General features: G+C 36.3%; 1 protein-coding gene across 1 annotated transcript in view; it reads right to left on the bottom strand.

Annotated features, from left to right (window-relative positions):
• Positions 1-466: 466 nt before the first annotated feature.
• LOC110021239 (exocyst complex component SEC8) overlaps positions 467-18592 on the bottom strand; it is a 92176-nt gene continuing 74050 nt past the window's right edge. The window contains exons 23-27 of the mRNA XM_020719655.1: positions 3053-3154; positions 2871-2945; positions 1134-1229; positions 1006-1055; positions 467-910 (exon numbers count right to left, since the gene is read on the bottom strand). Coding sequence (XP_020575314.1) covers positions 823-910; positions 1006-1055; positions 1134-1229; positions 2871-2945; positions 3053-3154 — 411 coding nt within the window. The 3' untranslated portion in view covers positions 467-822. The remainder of the gene's footprint in view (positions 911-1005; positions 1056-1133; positions 1230-2870; positions 2946-3052; positions 3155-18592) is intronic.

Below are 18592 nucleotides of genomic sequence, written 5' to 3' on the forward strand. Positions count from 1 at the left end.
GCTGAATTTTGATGGCCCGGCGGCAGAAGCCCACACACTGATAATATAAATAGAAAAATATTTACACGTACCATACAATTCTTGAGAAATTTAATATTTTAACATATAAATTTTTCTATTTACACTTAATTTATGAAAAAGTGTACTTCACTTTTTAAAATTAATAACAATAATATTTTTATTTCATATTAAAATTTTGAGTGCCAAATATTAAATTTTAAAGTTTATTTGAGATAACTTTATTTTATTTTTTTTATTTTAAAAACATTTTATTAGTGCTTTTTTTTATATATTTTTATTTTTATTTTATTTTTAAAAGAAAATTAGCTTGTTTTTAACCATACTCCAAAGACCTAAATTTTCTTTAAATATTTTAAAAACAACTAAAATATTATAACATGTCAAAAAGTAAAAACATATATAAAAATAAAATAAGAACAAAAATAAAAAAAAATACAAACCCCTTAAATTTTATTATATAAATACATAAAAATTACCGGGTATGTATGTAAATGCCCGGAAAGCAGGGTAGATAAAGTCACCACTCACAAGTCCCAATAGAAATATTTCACTAAATATACATTTCAGTTTCAATTTAACTCCCTTGAAAGAATAGACAAATAAATGCAATGCAACAAAACTTAATAATTTGAATAAAAAAAACAATAATAATTAAAAAAAAAATCAACTCTGAGCTATTCCCTTTAACTCTAAGCATCAGGAGCAAATTTTGAGTACGTAAGACATATGCAGAGCTGCGTACTTCAGAGGTTATTTAGATGGAGCAGCTTCGAAAATAACCTGGCAACATAAAGCAATAGACTAATGATTTAGGATCTCGGATACCAGCTGCTGCGCATCATGAGGGATCTCTCTGCCTGGCACCTTTACTTTTAAAAGATTTGAATATCTGCAAAGTTTGATAAATAAATAAAATAATAATAATCAACGTTAGGTTTTTATTAATTTTTTTTTTTTTGTTTTGCAATTTTGACAGATGCTTACTCGTTGGCTGTAAATAGGTACTCATGGTCGGTGATGAAAGCAAGTAGCGCCTGGTCATGCAGAAAAGATTGTAAATATTCAAGGAGGGAAATGCAAGGTAAAACAGCTTAAAGAACAGTGGTAAATACCTCAAATGGTAGATTTAGGAGCTCGTAGTATGTCCGAACACGGTCTAATCTTTGTTGAACAGCCTCATTGTCCATTGAAGGTATTGCGGCTAGGGCCTGTCGCAAACAAAAGTTTTGCAAATAATAACAATAATAAAGTGCTGATCCATATAAACGAAGAATAAGGTTTAGAGAAAAGTGTCAAAATGATCCCTTGATTTTTTTGAAGATGGCCATTTTAGTCCGTAAGTTTATAAAAATATTAATATAGTCCGCAAAGTGTTATAATGTGGGATGAAATTATCCACAAGGAAGACTAGTTTAATCTCATTAAAAGAGTATGTGGACTAATTTGATATTTTTAGACTCACATTAAAATTGTCCCTTTTAAAAATAGTCCGGGATCATTTTGGGATCATTTTTGACACTTAACTGATATTGTTTTAAATGTTTAGGACTAAATTTATGTGGTTTAGAATTTGATAATGAGCAAAGTTGTATGAATTCAATGAATTATAGTTAATTTTAAAGTTGAAGCCTATTATCAATTAATAAATAATTTATAATGTGTGTTGGTGTCTGGTACCTATTTTTAATAATACCCATCAGCCAATGGGACCATGGTGAAAATACTGGGATGTGTTTTGGAATGCCAATTGCGCCATTACAGCTATGAGTGGAAATGAAATGAAATAAAATGATCATCCAATACAAGCATGACATGGAAGAGAACAATGGTGAATTACCATAGAGATTATATAGATGTATGCATGATATGCAAGTACATGGTTGACGATGACATGAATAACATGATGCATGAATTGTTGGCATCACATTCATGCATATTGTTCTCTTTCATTGGAATTGAATTATAAAATGGATATAGGAAATCCTCTATGATTCCTTATGCTTAATTCTGCTATATGCATTATATTGGTTAAGGAAAGAGCAAATCATAAGCGAGGGTAAGGAGTCGGAATGATTTGGTGACGTTTTGACCTTGTGAATATGTACATAATTTTTTATAGCATCAGTGAAGAAAAAAAATGTAATAGAGAGACCGGCCTGCATAAATAAGCATAAACATGTGTTTCCTGCATATGAGAGAGAGAGAGAGTGTGTGTGTGTGTGTGTGAGAGAGAGAGAGCGTGCACACATCAACATGTTATCATAAATCAATTTTGATTTACAAGAATAAAAATTTGAAGGAATTTCAATTTTTTTAGTACAAATACCGGCCCAAATGTTGGCATCACATTAGGTTGAACAAGGTGCCCAAATGTTGGCATCACATTAGGTTGAACAAGGTGCCCAAATGTTGGCATCACATTAGGTTGAACAAGGTGCCCAAATGTTGGCATCACATTAGGTTGAACAAGGTATATATATATATATATATATATGTATGTATACCCTTATATGTCTAAATTGTTATTTCAAAATTTTCAAAGGTCAGAAATTGTTATTTTTGAGTTTAAGTTCGTTACTCTAAATTTTCTAACCAATTTTCAATTTAATTTCCAATTTTCTAATTTTTTATATTTATTTTTGAAAATAATTATAACATATGGTGAAAATTGGTGAATTTGGCGTTGTGGATTTTTCCTAACCTCGGAAAAATCAATAAAAATGAAAGGATTAAACCCTAAAAATTTTCTCATTTTGGAATTATAATTAATTTTAATAATTAAATTACTCCATAGAGTAATTAATTAATCCATTTTTGAAAGAATCCATTTTTTTCTTTTTCCAACTAACCTGTTCGAGTGCAATAGAATTTCTGCATATTTGCTGGACACCCAGTAAATTGATTGACTTTATTTCACCAAGAACCTGATTAATAATTTTCAGAGATTGAAAACCAACAATTAATGAGCACAAGCAAGCCGTTTGTAAAATAACATTTTCATTCACACTTCAAGAGATATGCTAAACCTGACCTGGACAGAAGTGTTTGCTGCAATGCTGCTTATTCCACCAAATATATAGTTTCTCTTCCATTCCGCAACAAATGGTGCCACTTCCTCATCCCTTCGTGTAATCTGCAGGTATAAGATGACTTATCAGTCAGGGCAAACCATGCAGCAAGCTTCTGTAGAAAATCATGCATTGAAATGCGCTACTTTTTACAATGCACCCTGAATTCTCAACAAAAAACACACACTTTAAAAAGTCCTGATCCTCAATATTTTAAGCAAGCCTGTAAATCTAAAAGGCAAGTCACGTCCTCAAGGATTAACAAAAAATTTAATGAATCCCAATTTTGAGGTGAAACAGAGAAATTTTGGCATATGGAGTGTAAGGTTAATAATTTACAAACCAAATTTAAAAGCCAATTTCAGGAAAGGAATCATCAAGACTCCAACAATTCATTCCTACTGAGTGTTGTCCGAGATACTGAATCTATTTTCTTCACCAATCATTTTGAACAATACATACCATCTTAAATTTATACCTTCTACCTAATTTTTTGAGATTAATTTTATCAACACATCTAACGAATGCATTTTCTACCAATATTGTACAAGTCCAAATACTAGAATAAAATCATTTCATATTTTATTTTTCGTAAGTTTTGATACATACATATTAGCATTTACATCTTCACCGCACTCAACTCAGACATCAATAACTCTTTTACAACCCAAAACCCAAAGCCATATCCCATCATCGGCCTAATTGCAATTTTATAAATTTTACCTTTAATCTTCATGTTATATTTTCATTCCTCTATGTAATGGATTCAAAATATTTAACTGTTGGATAATAATTTATATTTCAATATTACTGACTGGTAAAGGTTTATCTATATACTCAACTTTTTTTTTTCAAATAATTCTAATCCTTTCATCTTCTAATTATTTTCTCAATTGTTCCAACTACTTATAATAATGAATGTCTCGCCTATTATAACTATTACTTCAAAAAAGAATATACTGAAATATTTCTATTCTAGGGATCTAAATAACCATTACAAGAAGATATGCAAACAATGTCAAAACTTGATGTCATGCCAATATAATTAGAAATATTTTAGCCACTCAACTTCTAATAGCAATAGTCAATACTCTATCACGTATATCTAAATAAAATTAAAATACTGCCACATAATTTTATCTTAGTAAGCATCAAATCAATTATTGTGATACATGATAATATAATTTTATTGAAAACAACAAAAACCATAAAAAGATTCTTTCTATAGTCTCTTTAATTTACATATTTTTTTAAAGATAGAAATTACTACTTGGCATATTCCTAATATAAACTAAAAGATTCTACCAAAAATTTCTAATTCTATATTTTATTATGTTGTCTCATTGCACAAGCAAAATAGGGCATTAACAAACAAGTGCACTCAATAAATAGCTCGCAATCATGTACATAATACTCATATTTATTATTTATTTAAAATTGTTTTCTTAATATTAGGGCATAATATGATGAAAATATCAATCAAATAGCTAAAATATAGATTAAAATCTTCTTAATAATGTTTGAATTTCACCAAACACCATAAACAATTCTCAGAGAATCATGAAAATTTCAATTAAAATCTATAAATCCAACTATTTTAAATGATAAAAAAAAATGTTTAATGTCACTACTCGGCCCAATGTTTAGACATAACTAAGGCGGATACAACAGTCATGCGTATTAACATCTAAGTATCTACATTTGGATAATTTGTTACATTTAAATATGAAAATTACCTTATAAATTGTTCAGATCGATCATCCCTCTAACTCGCACGCTCCTCCAACTTCTCCTTCGAATAAAAAATCACTAATCGTTAATCTTGATTTCAATAAAACTTGCCAATAATATTATTAAACACGTCCACACATAATAACACATTTTCATATAACAATATAAATAAATAAATTATTTTAAAGTCTCAATTATACATTATAAACTTTTGACCTGCCCTAACTCACACGAGCTCAGTAGCTGGGAGTTTTCCCCCTCTTCCTTCGATCTAAATTCAACACAGAGCAGCTAAATCTTCACTTCTTCCCGCACGCGAGCACAGCAGGAAGATTGACTCGCCTTTCTCTTCTCCATCGGTCTCGACTCGTTCTCACCAACGGTGTAGGACCTCTTTCCTTTGCACAAGCCCCATGCAAGGATTGCAGGCTTCGACGCAGATAGCACCCACGGTCTCCTTCATCCTCCTCTACTTCAGCTTCTTCTCCTTCGCACAACACCAACATAAGAAGTCGTAGCATCCTCCTCGATCGCGGCTCAGTCCACGTAAGCCTTCGATATCATCGCCTCCCTCTCGTTCCTCTTCTTCTCCGCATGGCCCGACCTTGCACAGTGGCCACACGCTTCTTTCTGCGGCTTCTTCTTCCTTCTTCGGCTAGAGCACCATAGTTTCCTCTCTCGCTTGACCGTTCAATGGCATCAAATGAGAAGACGTTTGAAAGGATGAACAATATGTTTCTACGAGGGAATGTGTCTCTAATCGTCTGCATCTTTCTGTTTATTATTATTTTGATTGCTATTATAATTTTTTTTTGTTATTACAATCTCCCCTCCTTATAAAATTTCGTCCTTGAAATTTGAAGAGTTAAAATAAAAATAACATACCTCAAACAAAAAATTGAGGAGATCTTTCTTGCACCCGTGAGACCTTCTCCCAAGTAGAATTTTCTCCAACGCATGCCACCATAAAATCTTCACAAAAGGGATCAATCTGTTCCACAGCTTCTTCACACCACAATCCAGTATCCTCCTCAAAATAGGTTAGATCAGGTTGTATCAACTAAGTCTGCTATCACCCTACTAGCATCATCTGTAATATACTTTCTCAATGAAGAAATGTGAAAAACATAATGCACTCCCTGCATATCAGCTGGTAAAGCTAACTTGTAAGCTACCTTCTCAATCCTTTCCACAATCTCAAATGGACCGACAAACCTAGGGCTCAATTTTTTAATCTTCCCAATCGTTGCAGACCTTTCAATGGACCACCTTGATGAAAACAAACTCTCCAACATCAAAATCAATAGATTTATGCTAAGCAATATTGTATGTTTCTGCTCATCCTGTACTTTCTTCAGTGTGTTTCTGATCAGTCTAATCTTCTCAGTAGCATCATCAACCAAAATAAGCTCTAATGATCTTTCTTTCACTTGTTTCAACCCAAAATAGAGATGTCCTGCACTTGCTTCCATACAAGGCTTCATATAAAGTCATCCCAATGCTAGTTTGGTAACTGTTATTGTAAGCAAACTCTACTATATATATGTGATTCCCAATCTCCACCAAAGTCAAGAACACAACCTTAGTGGACCCTCCAATATCTGGATAGTTTCTCTAACTGACCATCTGTGGAGAAAACACAACCACACTTGAGTTTAAAGGTAGAAATCATACACACAAACAAGGAATCTAAATTAAAATCAAATGTAATCACAAAGAAAAACACTTATCTCAAATTCTCTCCACCATATGTCCTGAAGTTCCTTTGAATTCTCTTCCTCCACTCACAATACAAACATTACTTGGATGGATGATGGTTGTTGGTTGGGATTGGCTGGCCCCTCGCTTTTGATGATCAGTCTTTTTTATAAAAATCCAAAAGATGCTTGATATCTTTTTAAAATGTCTTCATTCAATGAATCTTCTAGAAGTTGCCTCATTTCACAAGCCAATTGAATGAATTTTTGTGTCCATGAGCTATTTCCAACATTTTTACCAAGGGTTGCTTCAAACACTTCTTTAAAAATTCGTCTAAATTCAATGAATCATCAAATAACTACTCCTGACGCTTAAGCGCGGAGTACATGCCACTCAGGCGCGACACTCTCTGTATAAATGACGTGTAAGCGCCAGTCTTGGGCGCTTAGGGGCCTCAGTTCATTTTTGCTTCAAATTTGACTTTTTTTCGCTCTTTTTACCATTTTTCATCCATTTGATTGTACCTGAAAAAAACCACACAAATATCTTTCATTAAAGCGAAATATCTCAAAAATAGGCATAAAAATATGCATAAAAATTCTATATATTTTAGGTGTATCAATGCACAAGTGTGTGTCAATAATAGAGAAATTAAGTTGATGTGTCATACTTTAAAATTATAGGAGAGGATAAAGATTATTTGTCAATAATATTATTAAACACGTCCACACATTATAACAGATATTCATGTAATTAAAATCTCAATTATACCTTATAAACTTTCGGCCTGCCCAAACTCACGCGAACGTAACAGCAGAGTTTACCCCTCTACTTTTATCTAAACTCAACGCAGAGCGACTGAGTCGTCCTCACTTCACCGCAGGAAGTTCGACTTGCCTTCCTCCTCCTTCGGTGTCGACTCATCCCAACAAACCAAGCATAGGACCCCCTTCCTCTGCACAAACCGCACACAAGGATCGTCGGCTTCGACGCAAATAGCACCCACAGCCTCCTTCCTCCTCTTCTTCAGCTTCTTCTCCTTCGCACAACACCAGCAAAATAAGCGTTAGCTTCCTCCTCGATCAAAGCTCAGTCCAGATAGGCCTTCGATATCTCCGCCTCCTTCTCGTTCCTCTTTTTCGCATAGCCCGAAACTACACAGCGGCCGCATGTGCTTCTTTCTACGATTTCTTCTTTCACCTTCAGCTAGGGTACAGTAGTTTCCTCTCTAGCTATCTCTCATTTGATCGTTTAATAGTATTGAATGAGAAGATGTTCGAAAGGATAAACAATATGTTTCCACGAGGGGAAGCGTCTACTCTAACAACCTGCATGTTTTTGTTTATTATTATTATTATTTTTTTGTTATTACACTTAAATCATCAAACATATAATAATTAGAGACTCAATAAGATTCAAACTCAAAAATAAATAAACAAGCCTGAATAATATTTTAAAACTTCAGTCACATTCAAAGTGGCCTCAAAATATAAAATAAAATAAATGAATAAGCTTAAATGAGGTATCACTTGGCTCAATATTTTCATTTACAACCCTAGGGCAAGTTGCATTTGCTTAATGCAAATTTCACTATAGAACCAAAGTATTGCAATGCTATCAACATTTCAACATCAAATATTTTGGATCTAAACATCGTACAAACAAACGTGTTCGTAGTTGCTATAAGTTTTAAATCATAATTGTCTGATCAATTGAGAACCATATGCTTTCTAACTAATGATTACGCGTTATAACTCTGGAAAGCCAAAAAGGTGGGCCGACCGACCACCTCATTGACCTTGAGAAATCTAATTGGAGAATACTTTGAAAATCCCTTAATTAGTTTTGTTTTTTGTTCAATTTATGTTTCTTTATGTTTAATTTAGAATTGTTTCCTTTCCAAATTTAGATTCGAAATATTTGATAAGTTTATAAATTAGGAGGGATCGGTTTCCCTATATATATATGCCTTACATGTTAATAATTAAAGAAATGTTTCCTCCAAATTTTGTTTTCAACATGGTATATGAGCTCTGAAACAAACCCTCGCTTCGCTACAAGCAGAACCCCTCCAATCTCCTTTGCCAGCTTGAAGGCCAGTCAAAAATCTCTTGTTCCCTGGCCAACACTTTTTCTTGCAGGTTGAAGGGCCTCACTTGCTCTTCCCTGCTGATATTTTTCTTGCACTATTTTCTGTTCACATGTGTTGTTGGAATCCTCCCTGCAAACAGAATTTTCCTTATTGCAAGCCCTCCATTGCCTGAAGCATCCTTAGTGCAGGCTTTCCTCCAAAAACGTCCTAAGAGGCTAAGATCCTAGCAGCAGCAAGAACAACAGTAGTAGCAACAACAAGCTCCTCTTTTGCAATAGCTATTCGTCTCCCCTAAAGGAGAGCAGCCAACTCTCTAGAACAAGCAACAACCCTAGACATGAACAAGATTTATAACCAAGTATGGGATGAAGACATTGAATTCAACTCCAAAAGTTAATTTTGAATCAGAGATCATGAACTCTGTCCAAACGGCTCCTAAAATCTCTACCATTACCACAAATCATAAACTCAATGCTCATAACTTCCTTCAATAGTTTCAATCCGCGTTTATGTGCATTTATGGAAAATGAAAAGAGGAACACCTCATGAGAGAGGGCACATTCTTGAGCTAATTGATCTCAATAACCACACACGGAAGATTCAAGACCATATGGTTGTCATAGCTAGTCAACTCAATGGCCACCAAAGAGGGAGAAATTTTTTTACTATACAAAATTACCAAAAAAATCTAGAAGGCAGCAAGAGAAACATATTCCAGCATTGAGAATACTGCCTAATTGTTTAAGATAGAAACCAAACTTCATGATTTTCGTCAAGGAAAGTGACGTATCATCCAATATTTCAACACCTTAGCAAATTATTGGTTATAATTGGATATGTTTGAGAAATATTTGAAAATGTCCACAATTTGTCGTGATGTTTAATTCCAGCATCGAAAAGAATACTATCAAATTCCTAATAGGACAAAGTAATTGATGAAGTGAGAGAGTGATGATTATGAAAACAAAGGCTTACCTAACTGTCTGTGAAGCTTTTGCTGAAATCAAGAGAGAAAGAGAGCAGAAAGAAGTTGATACTGACTGAAAATGGGGGTTCCTCAAGTACTGAAAGCTCGGCCATGTACAACCATAAATTTTCTCCTCAAGTACTGAAAGCTCGGCCATGTACACTCATAATTCTTCTCATGACGCAAGAACACAAGAAGAATCGTCTCACATGTGATTACAGCAAGAATATTGGGCATATCAAAGATAAATGTTGGAAACTCCATGAAAAGCCAACAAATTGAAAACCTTGAAATGAAGGAAAATATCAATGGAACAAGACTAATGTTGCCGCAACATCCGAAAGGTAGACCGAACCGTTTGACAAGGAAAAGCTTGAAGTTCTAAAACAACTCCATTGGGGTAATTCAAAACAAGACACCACCAATCCCATGACAAACCAAGGTAGCATATCATTCTTCCATCTTGCCAGTAATGAAAAATTCAATATAGGAACACATAGATTCAGGAAATTATAAGATGACTGGAGACATCAATGCTCTGATCAAATATCAAGATCCTTCTATAATTAGATCTATCACACTTGCGGATGGAACACACTAAAAAATTGTTAGATAAGAAGATGTGGAGCTTTCTCAGAATATCAATCTTTCCTCTGTTTTATATGTTTGCAATTGGACTGTAATCTAATTTTATGTGACCTTACTCATGATCTAGAATGTATAACTAAATTACTCGCAAATTCTTGTGAATTTCAAGTAATGAATTCGGGGAAGGTGATTAGCAGTAGTGAAATGCATCAATGTTTGTTTCTGCTAAAAGAAGTCTCATTATAAACACACAAGCGGTCCTACCTCCATTTTGTCCTAAAAAATTTTTGAATCTGTTGAGTTTATGTCTGTTGAAAAATAGATCATGTTATGACATTATCGTCCAAGTCATTTAAATTTCAAATACGTTAGAAAGTTGTATCTCATTTATTTTTTAACAAAAAAATTAGTTCTTATCAGTGTGGAATTTATCAACTTGTCAAACACGCTAGAATTATTTCTCATGACCCAGTATAAATTCTCGCTACCATTTTACATTATCCACAATAATATTTGGAGACCTTTAAAGGTGAATACCCTAAATTGAGTTAGATGGTTTGTTTCATTTAATGACGATCATACTAGAACTCCATAGGTATTCCAAATGAAGGTGAAATTTGAGATAGCTCAAATCTTCCAAACCTTGTATGACATGATTTAAAATCAATTCCAATGCAAAATTTAGATCCTCAAAACCGATTATACAAAAGAATATTTCAAATCCATCCTTGGATCCCATCTTTTCTAAAATAAAATCATCCATATGAGTTCATTTATTCACATCTCACAACAAAATAAAATAACGCACCTTATCAATTTTCAAAATATTTTTCTACTTGAGCTATCCCACTCAATTATGATTTTCTATCAAGTTCCAAAATATTTTTGGGGGAAGCAGTTTTTATTGCAACATACCTTGTCAATTGAATGTCTAGCTGAGTATTTAACTTCAAAAGACTACTTTATGTCTTGATGGTACCCATCCTCATATAACTTTTTCTTCTACTATACCACTTAAAATTTTTGGGTGTGTATCATTTGTTCATATCCATTCTCCAAATCACACAAAATTTAACCTTAAATCTACTAAGTGAACTTTTCTAGGGTACACCTCAAACAAAAAAGGCTTTTACTCACCTATTACCAAAAAATACTATAACTTTATAGATGTCACATTTTTTTAAAATCATTCATAGTATCTTAAATCTAATATTCAGGGGAAGAGTATGAAAAAACATCAAATTTGAGATTCACTTTATGACACCTATATGGCCTCTCAACCTACTCTTCCACCTAGCCGTCCTAGAACTCCTATCTTGGGTGAAAATGTCCAACCAACCCAATTTAAAGTCCATAACAAAGAACTTCGTGTATACACGACGAAGAAAAATCTTGAGAGGGTGGAAGACAGCTAGCAAAGATAGAGCTGCTCAAACCAAAGCCCGAGTTCACATTCACCTGTGATATCGAGTAAGGAGTCTAATACTCATGAGTTATCACATTCCTCTTCTGGCCTTGATGGCAAAAAAAGCTATACTAAACACCAAATTCATTAGCATGTAACTTACAAGAAACTATCCTCAGCTTATAGAGCATTTGTATCTAACTTTGATAGTGTGTGGATTCCTAAATCCATTCATAAAACTCTTTAAAATACAGAATGAAGGAAAATAGTTGAAGCGGAGATTCAAGCAATAAAGTATAATGACATGTGGTTTCTTGCTAAGCTCCCTTAGGATAGAAAGTCAATTGTATGCAAATGGGTGTTCAACATCAAATAAAAAACTAATGGAGGAATTAAGAGATTCAAAGCCATATTTGTTGCAAAAGTTTTCACTCAAAGCCTATAAGATCGACTATCAGAAGACCTTCACACGAGTTATCAAACTAAAAACTATCAGAGTTCTCTTAGCAGCAGTTAGGGATGTAAACGAGCCGGACACGAGCGAGCTCAGGCTCGCTCTTGTTCGGCTCGTTTATATTTCGAGTTCAAAAAGTGTGTTCGTGTTCGGCTCGTTTGCTTAGCACAAGCCGTTCACGAACAAAGAGTCGTTTTGACAACCCTAATCACGTAACCATTAGATGTTAAGGATTTGGGCAAGATTTAAAACATCATTTGAATCTAATTTAATAATTTTTATTCTATTTTCTTAATTAATACTTTTAATTGATTACAAATCCTTATAGCCTTGTAGTCAATTAAATTTTTAAAAATACTACTCATTATATCTATTTTTTTTTATAAACGCCCAAGGGCTAATTTTATTGAAATTGAAAAGATACATACAGGTTGTATGAGAGGACCCAAAAAAAGGTGTCATACTCATACGATACATCAGACACTAGCATCCTAAATGGATGAAACATAGATAAAACACAAAAAAACAAAACTTGCAGGAAATAAATTGTTAGGCATGAGCCAGCTTGGTCTTGCCATTGGTTTTGCATCTGCCTCTGGTTCTAGGAGCGGAGACAGCTAACAAATTACTGAGTGTCGTTCCATTACCCGAAGTTACTAGAGTATCATCCATTAAGTTCCCAAGCTGGGGTGCCTCCATTCTTCTTTTTCTTTCTAGATGTATATATCTGTCATTCCTCATCCGAGGACTGGTTCATCTGATCGGTGTGGTCAACAGTTTGTTGAGCATGTAGGAGAGAATGAGCCCCCAGCTCCTGACTAGCAGTAACAGCATTCTGATTCTGAAGAGGTGGTAAGCATGTCTCTTCAACACTTGATGCGCCTAATGCATCCTAGTGATGTGGAGCTTCAATACTATCTTGATAATCGGACCCAAGTAAACCATCTGCCAATAAATCAGGCGGAAGAACAGAGACAGTATTGTCTCCGGTAGTGGGAGGAGGAAGTGACATCGTGTCAAACGGTGTTTCAATAGTCTGTGAAATGCACTCAGGAGCGGATGAGGGAAATGATAGATATGAGGGGGGACAGATCCATAAGCGTTTTTACTTGAAGGTTTTAAATTCGGATGCAACTGATAACATTGAGAAGGAGAATGTCCAAACATACGGCAGTGGGTACAATAAAGTGGTATATGTTCAAATTCTGTTTGCTGTCAAAATCTCTGATGTTGTGTGTCAATCCATATTTCTCCAGGAAAAGGTAAAGTAATATCTCTTTCTATCAAAATTCTGACTTCTAAAAGCCGAGTCAGATTCACTGTAACCGTGTTAGCTTTGATGAGTTTACCGTATACCGTCGCTAAAACGAAGAGAAGCTCTTGATAAAAAACGTGGATCTTCAAACCTGAGAAGCGCAGCCAAACAGGAATGGTAGGAGGTCCAGTACGAGGGTCAAAATCCACCGTAACTCTTCTCGCAAACAAATGGGTGTAGTCTTCGTCTACTCATTATATATATAATTGATTAGTAGTATTTCGAGCCAAAACGAGTCTAACACGAATGAAAAAATATTTGTTCGTTTTGTTCATGTTCAACTTGTTAGCTTAGCGAACAAGCCGAACACGAGCTTCTTAATGAGTCGAACATGAGATGTTCGCGAACAACGAGCCGTTTTGACAGCCCTAGCAGCAGTTAACAAGAAATGGAGGCCGTCAACTTGCCATAAAAAAATGTCTTCCTAAATTGGGATTTGGAAGAAGTGCGCGTGGATATACCACCAAGACTTTGGAATGATTCCAACAGTACCTAGTATACAAACTCAGAAGGTCTCTCTATGGGCTTATGCAATCACTAAGGGCATGATTTGAAGGTTTGTTAAAACTATAAGATCTAATGAATATTCTCAAGGTCAAGCTGATCATACACTGTTCATAAAACACACATAGGAAAGTAAGATTGTTGCACTAATTGTATCCTCACATGTCACTCATTAAAGAGATCTACCTTCCATTGTCCCACAAGTTTGAAATCCTCAAAGGCTTTGCGAATGACCTCTATTTTGGGATGCCCAAACTGAAATTTCCCTATGAGTGTCAATTTGTATTTTTCAATCAGAGTAGAGACTTCGATGTCTGAAAAAATAAAAGCCGCCTTACCACCCTTCCTACAAGTCCTCTTAACAAACAGACTGTCAGTATTCCCTTCAAGGGAATCATGATAGATCAGAGGAAACACCACGTAGTCAATAGTCAACTTGGAGATCAAACCCTTTCCAAGCGCCTCAACAAAAGACGAAATAGTGGCCATCGAACGAGTCCTAGCTGAGTGTTGAAGAAGCGTTGTTGTCGAGCTAAGTCGAAGAGTAAAACTAAGAAGGAACCGAACATGACCCAGCAACTAAGTGTCGAACAGACCAAACACTCGGTGTTGTCGAGCTAAGTCGAGAAGGAAGACAAAGGAGGAAGACGAGAACGCAGCCCTATCCCATCTTCTGTGAGTGACAAAACAGCTCAACGCGAACAGGGTCGCGCTACTGTAGAGCAGAGTCGAGGAAGAAGACGAAGGAGGAAGATGACCCTTGACCCCTTCCCGTTTTCTGCAAGAGGTGAATCGGCCTACAAATGAAGTCAACAATGAAGCCGAAGAATCAAAGAAGATGAGGAAGGTCGCTATCAGGCGAAACCCTATCAGAGCCTCCCACGATGAGAATTATATATATGTTTACATTAATGGCGGCGTCGCAGGCTCTACTAGGGTTTCGCCATGGTGATTTTCGATGTTGAAAATCCCTGTTTTCTTTCCATAGTCGACGTCGTTTCGCGTCGACGACAACTCGTTTTGCTCGCAGGCTGGCACGGTGTCGTCCACGACAACTTATTTTGCTCGCAGGCTCGCACGACGTCGTCTTCGTTCCTGATACGGGGTTTGGTTGTGTCGTTGCAGTCGTCTCCTTCCGCACGAGTCGTCTCCTTCCGCACGACGGTTTCAGCTCCATTTGCAAGCTAATTCCTATTTCTTCTTCCTCCTCGATTCATCTCGATAGAAGCATCTTTGGCTTGCTACGTCTTTGCCGACGCTGCTTTCTGTTGCAGTCTTGCGGTGCTTTCTGCTGTCGTCTGCTGCACTGCCCTATCTCCTGTGGTGCCTGTGTGAAGCACGCTAATGGTCTCAGGGCTTTCCTACAACGCCGCCCTCGCCGGTGATAACCTCGTCAAACCCTCCTATACTACAGTGATTCACAAATGTCGCTCCCCTTTCCACCTCGCAGATAGTCCGATATTCTCGCAGATGTACCATGATTCTGTTGTAGGACATGGAGATTGCAATCTCATCAAGAAAGTAGAGAAAAAGGCGGGCAAACCAGCAATCTTCTTCTCTGATGTTGAAACTTCAATTTGTGCAAGAAAATACAAATTTACACTAGTTGGAAAGTAACAATTATTTTGCCGAAAGATAAAAACTATCAAAAAAATTTTTGAAGACTTCAAACTAGTTGAGTCTGGCAAGTGGGTCATTTCGACGGAAGACATGTTATGATACAGCTGAGTATAGAAGAAGATTACACAAGAATTTTTTAAAAAAAATTCATCACAATCAAGGGCAAACATATGAAATTGCTCAAATGGACCTCTAAGTTTGATCCCAGTCAAGAACCCCCAATTGTGTCTATCTGATTCTCATTATCTGAACTAAAGCTTCATTTCTTTGACCTACCTATCTTATATGCAGTTGAGATTATCCTTGGAAAATCTTTACAGGTAGAATTACACAGTTCATTTCTCAAGATCCTCTACCGCAAGGATTTTGATTGAAAAAGATATTACACTATTGGGTATAGAAAATGTCTGGCTTGACTCTGCTCACAATGGTTACTGGCAAAAAATCATTATGAAACAAAAACCTTACCACTGCGGACACTGCAAGACGTTCGGACACCCGCAGAAGAAATGCTTCAAATTACACCCACAGTTGAGAACTAATAGTCAAAAGCAAGGACATGTTGATAGTGCACCCTACGTGCCTGAATGCACTCCCAACAAGTCTGATGACAGCCAACCTGAGAAGTGAGTCACCACAAGATAAAAGTTGGTTTCTGCCCCTGGGAACCCTTCTCCCGACCATACTACAATGGATAATTTTAGGACAGAAAATCAGGATAGCCACACAGCTCCTAATCAGGAAGCATCAGGGGCAGAGGTGACAATTCACACTTCACATACACTGGAGCCTATCGTTGTAGCAATGACTATTTTTTCTTCTACTGTGGTTCTAATATCTAATTAGACCGAGGATCACATGAGTCAGTCTTCTAACGAAGAATGACATGTTTACACTTCTCGACGGAAGAAGAAGGTTGGGGGCACACTCCAATTTGGAAACTTAATGAATGATACTTTGGTTACTCCTCTCAATGGAGCGACACTTCAGTGTTTGTTATCTGGCTCCGCTCCTAAAATTAGAGGAAGAGACAGGACTAAACTGGCTCGTCCCTAGCTACTTGTTTTCTGTAAATTTTAATTTTTTGAGTCTATCTGTATCTTTTAGTTGGGGTATTACTGTACTTGGTATCGTATGGGTAGGGTGGCTCTATTGGGCCCTCTCATACAACATTTATGTATATTCTCTATTTCAATAAAATCAGTCGTTGGGCTTTTCAATCAATATATATATATAAAAGGAAATAAGGATACATAAAGATTGTGTGGAAGAGCCCAAGCATGACACATTTCCCCCACGATAAGCATCACATACAAAAGGTTCCAAAAAAAGAAAAAATACAAGAAACCTAAATAAAAAAAACAAAAAATGTCAAAAAAAACGTAATATCAGGTAGCTAGAGAGCGACCCAATTTTCCTGTCTCTACCTCTAGTTCTAGGAAGGAGCCAGATAATAAATTGATAAGATGAGTGTCATTGCCAGTAGTGACCAAAGTATCATCCAATAAATTTCCAAGCTCAAGTCGGCCTCCAGTTATCTTCCTTCTGGAGTAGACCTGTCATTCTTCATCCGAAAATTGACTAAAGTGTGTCGGACATGTGTAGGATGTTGAGCATTAGAAGTAACCACTTGTAGTACCAGCTATCTTTGATTGAATCAAAGAAGCACTCTCGTGTGTCTTGGCATATAAGTGAGTTTTCTTCAATAACAGTGAGTGGTATAAGCACTTTTGGATATGTACCTATAGTATGATGTTCTTCATCAGGAACTGCGATGTTGGGAAAAAGATCAGTTTGCACCTTCTCAGCAGGAATCTTTAGCGATATCCAAAATATGTCTTGTGGTAGCTTTCTCTCCAAATGAAACAGATATTTCCAGAGTAGTGGGATTAGACCCATCTTTATTCACTTGATCCTTAGATTTCAAATTAGGATGAAACTTATGATATTTATCAAGTGTATGCCCAAACATCTTACAATGAGAACAGTAAGACGGTCTATGCTCCATGAAGATTTGTTGTCAATATCCATTATGAGTTGTGCCCAACCAGACTTCAGTAACATCAGGTAAAGTAACATCTCTTTCCATAAGTATTTTGGCCACAGAATGTCTGGTTATGCTGAAAGTAGGTAGATCTAGATTCATAGGGTCCCCAAGTATGGCCCCAATAGAGTAAAGAACCTGATGATGAAAAAAGTGCAGCTAGAGACCTGGTAGACTATACTGGTACAGTAGGAGGTTCATGATTAGGGTTAAATTCAGGAGGTCACTTGAGTGGCTTCATTGATTTACCAGCAATACTGAGATATTTTTTGGAGAAAATCCGAGTGTAGTCTTCAATCACGGTTAATTGAATCAATAAATGTCTCTCATCCATGAGCCCCACTTTTCACTTTCCTGCTAATTTAAAATCATCAAAAATTTTCCCAATAATGTCCATAGGTGGGTGCCCACAGGTGTCTGCCCCCACTGAAATTTTTCAATAAAAGCAAACTTGAATTTGTCAGTCAGGGTTGAAATTTCTAACTCCGAGAATAAGAGTGTTGTTTTTCCACTTTTCCTATTTGCATTTTTAATAAATGAGCAGTTACCTGTACCATCACGATATTCCTTATAACTTGAGGGGAAGACAACCGTCGTTTCCACCTGAGGATTACCCACCACGTGGGCAAAGGAGGTATTACCCACCACGTGGGCAAATGGGCAAAGGAGGTTTTGTCAGGTTCAATTGAAGAAGGAAGCTCCATCACAGCTTAAAAGCTCTCCCAAGTCGGTCAGAGGGCAGGTCAAGAACCGAAGAGACCAAAACTCGGTGCAGTCGAGCTGTCAAGCTGAGTCGAGTAGGAAGACGAAAGGAGGAAACGAGGCGACCCCTTCTGGTCCGTCTTCCGTGAGATATAGTCGAACAGAACGACAAAACTATCGGAGAGACGATGAGAGGTCGCAGTCGGCTTCGAACAGAGACGAAGACGCCGGAGAGGACGACGACGTCGTCTTCAACACCGGAGAAAAGATCTTGTGGTAAGGGTTGCTAGGGTTCAACATGGGTCAAAACCCTAGCAGAGCCGAGCATGAGAGACGACATCTCCAATTTTGACACTTATTTAAACCATATATATATATATATA

Source organism: Phalaenopsis equestris, unplaced genomic scaffold, assembly GCF_001263595.1.
Source record: "Phalaenopsis equestris unplaced genomic scaffold, ASM126359v1 Scaffold000125, whole genome shotgun sequence".
In the NCBI taxonomy this organism is placed as follows: Eukaryota; Viridiplantae; Streptophyta; class Magnoliopsida; order Asparagales; family Orchidaceae; genus Phalaenopsis; species Phalaenopsis equestris.